Raw genomic sequence first — 7,500 nt, 5'->3', positions numbered from 1 at the left:
TTATCAGTTATGTGTTTGAGATGTATATTACTAATGGTTTGATTAGGTATGTTTGTAAATAGCGGTAAAAAAAGAAAAGATTTAACTTTGAAGGCGTTTTCCCAAAACACACCATACTTTCCACATTTCTTCCTATCTATACCCTGCATCTTTGTTCAGAGGGGTTTGTTGATATATCATTCATAGCCTGATTTATAGTAAATTTATACCAAAAAACCTGGGGAAAATAGATGACTCTAGACAGCATTTCCTGATTTATGGGATGATAAAATACATAGCCACAATCCCTTCTGAACAAACTTCATTGGGTTATGTGTCAACATAATGAAACACATTTTTTTAAATCTGGCATCATCCAAAGTTGGTGATGTCCATCCTGGCGACATATGCAAATTAGTGCATATTTAATTAGGTAATGCCTATTTTGCATATATAAACATAAGATATCAGAAAACTTGCAATACATTTTTTCTTACTTGTTATGTACATAACAAACTGGGAAAGTTTCATAGTTATATCTATTCAAATATTTTCTTTGCCTATTCACCTGGGCTGTCTCGCCATTTAAGTTGGGAATTCCATACCACGGCTAAACCCTGGCTAGTGGAGACGAGGCCACAGCACGGCTAAACCTGGGTAGTGGAGACAAGGCCACAGCACAGCTAAACCCTGGCTAGTGGAGACAAGGCCACAGCACGGCTAAAACCCATGGCTAGTGGAGACAAGGCCACAGCACAGCTAAACCCTGGCTAGTGGAGACAAGGCCACAGCACACATAAACCCTGGCTAGTGGAGACAAGGCCACAGCACAACTACACCCTGGCTAGTGGAGACAAGGCATAAACAAAAGCTGTTGTGTGGAATCCTCTGGACTTGTTCTATTTGATAACATCTCTTTGTGCCAAATCATAACTCACCATTCAAAGGCCCATTGCTGTTTTCCTCTTCCAACTCCAGAATCCCCTCCTCCTCCTCCTCCTCCTCCTCCTCCTCCTCCTCCTCCTCCTCCTCCTCCTCCTCCTCCTCCTCCTCGATGAGGAGGTCGGGAAGCTCTAGCTCCCCCCGGAGGCTGTCTGTGGACAGTGCGCTGCTCAGGGAGTACCTGCGTTCACCAGCAGGGGAACAGGAGCTGTCCGAGTCGCTGCTGTCATCCCCTATCCCCGCCATCAGCGCCACTCCACCGTCCACTCTCTTCCCCTCTCCCGCTTCCGCCTCCTCTTCTTCCGACGATGATGAGGAGGAGGAAGAGGAGCAGGAGGATGTCTGTGAAGACCACATCCGTGACTTCATCATGAGCAGCTCCCTCCCCAGATTCTTCTTCCTGGCCTTCTCCTTCTTGTCTCCCATGGATGATGTCATCACCGTGATCCTCCCGGTCTCTATCACTCTTTTCCCCTTTGCTTCTTCTTCTTCTTCTTCTTCTTCTTCTTCTTCTTCTTCTTCTTCTTCTTCTTCTTCTTCTTCTTCTTCTTCTTCTTCTTCTTCTTCTTCTTCTTCTTCTTCTTCTTCTTCTTCTTCTTCTTCTTCTTCTCCGGTGGGTGTCGTCGTCGTCATCCCTCTCTTTTCAATCCCCTCCTTCTCCTCCACCTCATCCTCCACCGACAGTGAACTCGTCACGCTCCTCTCCATCGGACTGTCCACGGTTCCCCCCTCGCCCGTCCACCCGGCCTCCCGTGGCTCAGTCGCCCCCGTTTGGGTGCTCTCCACATGGGCAGAGAGGGCTCCGTGTTGGGGCGCTCGTATCCTGTTCTCTGGATCTCTGGGCGCCGTCTCTGCCTTAGTTCGGGCGGGCGACTCAGCAGGCTTGGGCTTAATCAGCGAGAGTTCGGATTTCTTGTGGGGAATCGGCGGTTTCTGCCGCTGAGGCGAGCCGACGGGCGTGCTCGCAGGTGAAGGGGTCTGCGTCGAGTGTGCGTGGGCGAAGGGGTGTGTTCTGATTGGCTGTTGACACTGAAGTCACTGGTAAAATAGGGTATGGTTTCCCCGTTAGCATCGTGAGTTCTGGTCGGGGACCCTGGTTGTCTTTTTGCCATAGGGGGGCTTGAGAGCCTCAGTGCCCCAAGATCAGGCTTTCTCGGTAGGGCGGGCCTCTCCAGTGACCTGGCCTTCACCGGAGTACCTGGTGGTTTAGCTGAAGCTACGGCGCTGGTATCAGAGGGTGTTGAGTTATGTGGAGATGAATCATGTTTGTTGTTGACCGAGTGACCGTTTGGTAAATTGACATCGGCGTTTTGAAGTCCCTCCCCTTTTTCTTCGCTCTTTGTTAATTTGTCAGAAGCAGAATTTCCTACAATAACATCTCCAGTAGTGGAGAAGAAACAGTAGGGAGATTCATTTAGCCAAACGTCTTCAATCAATGTCTCCATTTCTCTCTGCAGCCACAGTCTGCGGACGATTGTTAGTCTGGTTCTGTTGTTCGGTTGTCTGTGGCAGTTGTGCTTGTGGTCGCCGCTGTTGTTGGATATCAATGTAGTTCATGTCTGTCTCTTTTGCCTGTGATGCAGTAGACATTACCATCCACGATGTATCGATACTGTCCAATACACCATTGGTTAGTGTACTATCTAAGCCTTCTTGTCTCTCATGTCTCGTGGTTTGAATATCGTTGAGAGACATGTGATTGGTCAACTTAGCCTCTGAGCTCTCTTTGCTCACTTGGTTAGCATCAGTGTTTCCTTGGCTCTGAAGAATAACATTAGTCGACATAGTGCTAGCTATCTTAACCCCATTGCTTGTTAGGTCAAGGATGGCATTAGCTGATACCGTCCGCGTCTGCTTAGCATCATTGTGTCGCAGGCTTTGGAGATCAGTGTAACTGATGTAGCGCTGGTTAGCGCTGGCACTTCCAAGCAGGCCTTCCTGTTTCTTGACAGAGCGGAGCTTGATGCCCTGCAAGGCCTGGGATGTGACCAGGGGACAGGGGGGCTTGCCTGGGCTAGCTGGGTGGCTAGCTCTCCCATTAGCAGGATATGGGCTAGCTGGGTGGCTAGCTCTCCCCTTGGCAGGAGATGGGCTAGCCTGGTGGCCGGGGCTCTCTTTGGTGGGGCTTTCTATTGGATTACATAGAGTATGAATGGAGTGGGCGCACAGAGGGGGGGAGAGGAGTTGGGGGCAGGGGAGGAGGAGGAGGGGGGAGGGATCTTATCGTTGATTGACAGTTCTGCAAGGTCTAGAGGAGGGAGGACGAGATGTGGTTGGAGGAGGTGGAGGGGAGGTCAGAAACCAGAGGATGGAAGGATTGCCTGATGGCATAGGAGTAAGGAGGGGGCGGAGGGCGAGGTGGCGGATGGAGAGGTGACTGTTGGAGGAGAAGAGGCCTGGAGGAGTGTGGGAGAGGAGGAGGAGTGGGGAGAAATGGTGGAGGGCTGGGGGGAGGAGAGGTAGCTAAGAGAAGAGGAGGGGTGGAATAGGGAGGGATGATGGAGGGAGAGGAGGAGGTGTCGGGAGGGTGGCATGCGTGGGGGAGGAGAAGACGGGAGGGAAAGAGGGAGAGCAGGGAGTGGTGGATCCTGGTAAGAGGAGGAGGAGGCAGAGAGGGATGCCTGGCGGAGGAGTCAGAGGAGGTGCAGGAAGAGAGGGAGGAGTTGGAGGAGGAAGAGGAGGAGAGCAACGAACGAAGAGACGACTTCCTCTCAGGAACAGGGGGTTTCTGTTTCCTGGGCAGGGAGGAGGTGGAGAGGGGGAGAGAGGAGAGGAGGAGGAGGAGGAGGAGGAGGAGGAGGGGGTGAGGGGGAGGAAGAGAAGGGGGAGGGGAGAGAGAAAGCGCCAGGGCTTGCCGTGAGAGGGGGAGGACACAGGGGTGCCGGGAGTCGGGGTGTTCGAGTTGACTGGAATACCCGCTGGAGGGGGAGGCGAGGCGCTGTATCCGAGCCGGGGACGAGGCTGCGGTCCCTGGGTTCAGAGCCAGCCTCAGCCCCCCCTCCCTGGGAGGCCGGAGAGCCGGGGACCTGGGGCTGAGGCTGATGGTCAGGGCTGGACGGCGGCGGCTGAGGGAAGTGGGGGCGATTCAGTGTAGGGAGGATGTGTGGTGGAACCAGAGGTCAAGGTCAGAGGTTCAAAGGTCGTGACTGTCCCACAGTTCACCCCGCTCTGGCGTCTTTTGGCCTTGCGGGGCACCCAGGGGTCGTCGAAGCCCCCCCCCGGGGAGGAGGGGGAGGAGGGGCGGCGCCCTGCTGCGGGGTCCTCCGGTGCAGCCGCGGAGGGCTGGAGGAAGGGCTGCCGTCGCCGGGGGGGGCGGGCGTCTTCCCGATGCGTGCGGGTTTGCGTCTCAGCGAGTCACACCGCGCCGGGGGGCAGCGGCGGCCGCTTGCACTTGCGCAGGGGAGATGCTGCGCGTCACACTGGGGAGGGGCGAGAGGCGGAGGACGAGGCAGACGATGACGAGGCGGAGCCGTGGCGGTGGCGGGTGGTGGGATCTGAACCCGGGGGGCTCCGGGTGTAGCGACGGAGATGAGCGAAAGGCCATCATCATGTCCTCCGAAACACAGCGAGCTGCAGTCCGTGTGAGAGGGGAGATGATCGGCTGGAGGACAAGAGGGGGCTTGTTGCTCCAAACCTCCCCGGACATGTTGCTTATTCGCTGGGTAATAATACCATCCCAGTCGTCCTCTGTCCGGTTGCTGTGAACGCTGGCACTCGGGGAGAGGGGCTGGTAGCTCCAGCTCTCCCCAGGCATAGCGTACTGACACTGGGTCGAACCACCGTGCAGGTAGTGGGAGTCCTGGGAGACGGCGGTCTCCTGGTCCTCCAGAGACCGGTAACAAACCTGCGACCCCCGAGTCGGCCTTGGAGGAGGGGGGCGAGGGAGGAAGAGAGGCAGCCGGATGACGGGCCCGGTAGCGTGGGGAGGTAGTCCCACCGTCGCTGGGGTAGGACCACACCGCCTGCAGGCCGGGGCTAAGGCGGGGCCTTGGTGGGAGAGGGGAGAGCGGTGAGGAGGGCGGGGGAGGAGAGGGGGCTCTGGGGGATGACGCGGGCCGAGCGGTCGTAGGGCAGCAGAGGCTTAAGATCACTGGGGAAACCCTGTACATCCTGCTGAGAGAAATCAAGAGAAAAGGATGGGAGGGAGGGAGGGAGGGAGGGAGGGAGGGAGGGAGGGAGGGGAGGGGAGGGAGGGAGGGAGGGGAGGGGAAGAGAAGGAGGAGCAAAAGAGAGACAGAAGAGAGGATGACATACTGTTGATATACTGTTGTAATGCTACGATATGAACCTCATTTGGGTGTAAGAGCTTCACACAAACATTTCTTGGCCTCATAAAGTCAGAGGCCCATTCGTTGTGTATGGAGCAGCCCCTGATTTCACAGCAAGCTAGCCTAGCTTAGTACAAATGAATGGAAGCGGATACGAACCACTAGCCTAGCGGTTGGCCAAAAACACCTCTCCCGGAGTTTTGAGCTAGGCTAGAGGTCCATTAATTTGTGCCTAAGCTAAGCTAGCGTGTAGTCGGATAGCTTTCTACTGAACACACAGAGAGGAAATTGGTATCTATCTTCTTGTGTGACTCTGGAGATGTCGGTAAGCGCATTTTCCATAATGTTGGCGTGTTCCTTTTAAGATGCTGCATGATATCCTTTTAGCCACTGAGTCCAGCTCGGTGTGATGAGGAGACTTCTAGTGAAGAAAGATCAATCTCTGTGCAGCAACGTAACACATGGATCTCTCCCCGGCGTCTACAATAGGAGAGAGTGGTGCACTGGTGCACGTTCACATTTTTACCCTTGCCTTGAACTCCTTCCTCTCTCACCTATTATAAAGAAAATTATTTAATTTTTTCCCTACTAAATCTGTATTGTTTAATTTGCTGTGTGTCTTTGAGCATTCGGAAAAGCACTATACAAAATTGATGTATTCATTATTATTATTATTATTATTATTATTATTATTATTATTATTATTATTATTATTATTATTATTATTATTATTATTATTATTATTATTATTATTATTATTAATATGTATTATTATTATCTTCACACATACTGACTGAACTCTCCTGGGACACAGGAACATATCGCCTCATATGATAAGTTATTTTTAAAGATTTTTGGAAAAGAAGAAAAAACTAATTTTCCAGCAAATGTGTACGAGTTTTTATTTATATATTTTGAAAATAAGTTCCACAAGGTGTATCAACAAGTTTGCAAAAATACAAAAACACAACAACCATTGCGTAATGAAATAAGGTGACTTTTAAAACAAAAAATGTCATGACTTAGGCATTTTTTTCCTCGTACATACATGTCATACACTAAGGCAGTTGTTATACTTGCCTAATAAGTCATGCGATCGCCATCTGTGTATGTAACGTTAAAATGCACAAGTCACACGAGTGAGTTAGGCAGATGTTTTTTTTTTTAACGTAACAAGCGTTCTGATGGACATAGGCACTAAGCCAGGGTGATGAGGAGAGTACTCCTTTAATAGTATAGGTTATCAGGCAGCGTAGTGCTGACAAACCACCACTGAAAATATCACCCCCACCGGAACCAGGAAACTGAATGGACCGATCCGCGTTCCCTCGCCCCACTCCAGCGTTCCCTCCTCGCCCCACTCTAGTGAACCCCACCTTGGGTGTAAGATGAACTGGCGCTGAGCGTCACATAGGGGGCGCCGGTGTAACTGGCCTCAGAGTTCAGAGAGGAGTGGGTCCCCTGCGCGGGGGAGGCTGGGGATTAGGGTGGGGTCGGGGGTCAGGGTGGGGTCGAGGGTTGTGGTAAGCGACGCCATCAGGCTGGAGATCCCCTGGCCTCTTCTGAGCACGGATGCGCCTGGCCGACGGCTGTGTTGTCGTCCCCCTCCTCCCCCTCGCCCTCCTCATCCCCCCCTCCTCCTCCTCCCATCGCCCCCCTCCTCCTCCTCGTCCTCCTCTTCCTCCTCCTGGGAGCGGCTGGGGCTGGTGGGAGTTGGACCGGAGGAGAGCCAGGCGGTGTTGGCGCTGCCGGCCACGACCCACGGTGGAGTACTGACCCGGGAGGACCGCCCGGGAGAGACTGGTGCTGCTCTTCAAATCTATCAGCTGTGAGAGAGAGAGAGAGATAGAGAGATACAGAGAGAGAGAGAGAGAGAGAGAGAGAGAGAGAGAGAGAGAGAGAGAGAGAGAGAGAGAGACGAGAGAGAGAGAGAGAGAGAGGGGAGAGAGAGACAGCGAGAGTGAGAGAGAGATACAGAGAGAGAGGGAGACAGAGAGAGAGACGGAGAGAGAGAGAATAGAGAGAGAGTAAGAGAGAGAAAGAGAGAGAGGGAGAGAGTTACACAGAGGTTATGATGAATGAAAACAGATGCTTGTTTGTACAGGTTACTGTACATCACAGGGGACCAAGATCAGCCAATAGCAATAGCATGCATCTAACCACTAGATGGCAGTCTCTCCACAGAGTTCTCCTTGGTGTGCGGTTGCTCTTTCATTACATCCATTCCCATGGAAGTTCCTCTCTGTGATGATTGGGGAGGATTTCACACTGTATTTTACCCAGTTCTCTGGTGATGTCATCTGGGATGCCG

The 7,500-nt window shown here is 52.7% G+C and overlaps 1 protein-coding gene across 1 annotated transcript in view; it reads right to left on the bottom strand.

Annotated features, from left to right (window-relative positions):
• Window positions 1-6,839, bottom strand: part of nhsl1a (NHS-like 1a) — a gene marked incomplete at its 5' end in the record, with an annotated part of 24,242 nt that extends 17,403 nt beyond the window's left edge. The window contains 13 exon segments of the mRNA XM_084323108.1: window positions 918-1,956; window positions 2,764-2,898; window positions 3,243-3,384; window positions 3,543-3,703; window positions 3,705-3,789; window positions 3,791-3,822; window positions 3,824-3,996; window positions 3,999-4,169; window positions 4,172-4,295; window positions 4,297-4,320; window positions 4,322-4,908; window positions 6,566-6,664; window positions 6,773-6,839. Of these exon segments, the coding sequence (XP_084179234.1) occupies window positions 918-1,956; window positions 2,764-2,898; window positions 3,243-3,384; window positions 3,543-3,703; window positions 3,705-3,789; window positions 3,791-3,822; window positions 3,824-3,996; window positions 3,999-4,169; window positions 4,172-4,295; window positions 4,297-4,320; window positions 4,322-4,908; window positions 6,566-6,664; window positions 6,773-6,839 (2,839 nt within the window).
• Window positions 6,840-7,500: the final 661 nt, after the last annotated feature.

The sequence above is a fragment of the Notolepis coatsorum genome (genome assembly GCF_963971535.1).
Source record: "Notolepis coatsorum genome assembly, chromosome: 1".
Classification (NCBI taxonomy): domain Eukaryota; kingdom Metazoa; phylum Chordata; class Actinopteri; order Aulopiformes; family Paralepididae; genus Notolepis; species Notolepis coatsorum.
Note: the sequence above shows the minus strand (reverse complement) of the source record. Positions and strands in the feature narration are given on the sequence as shown.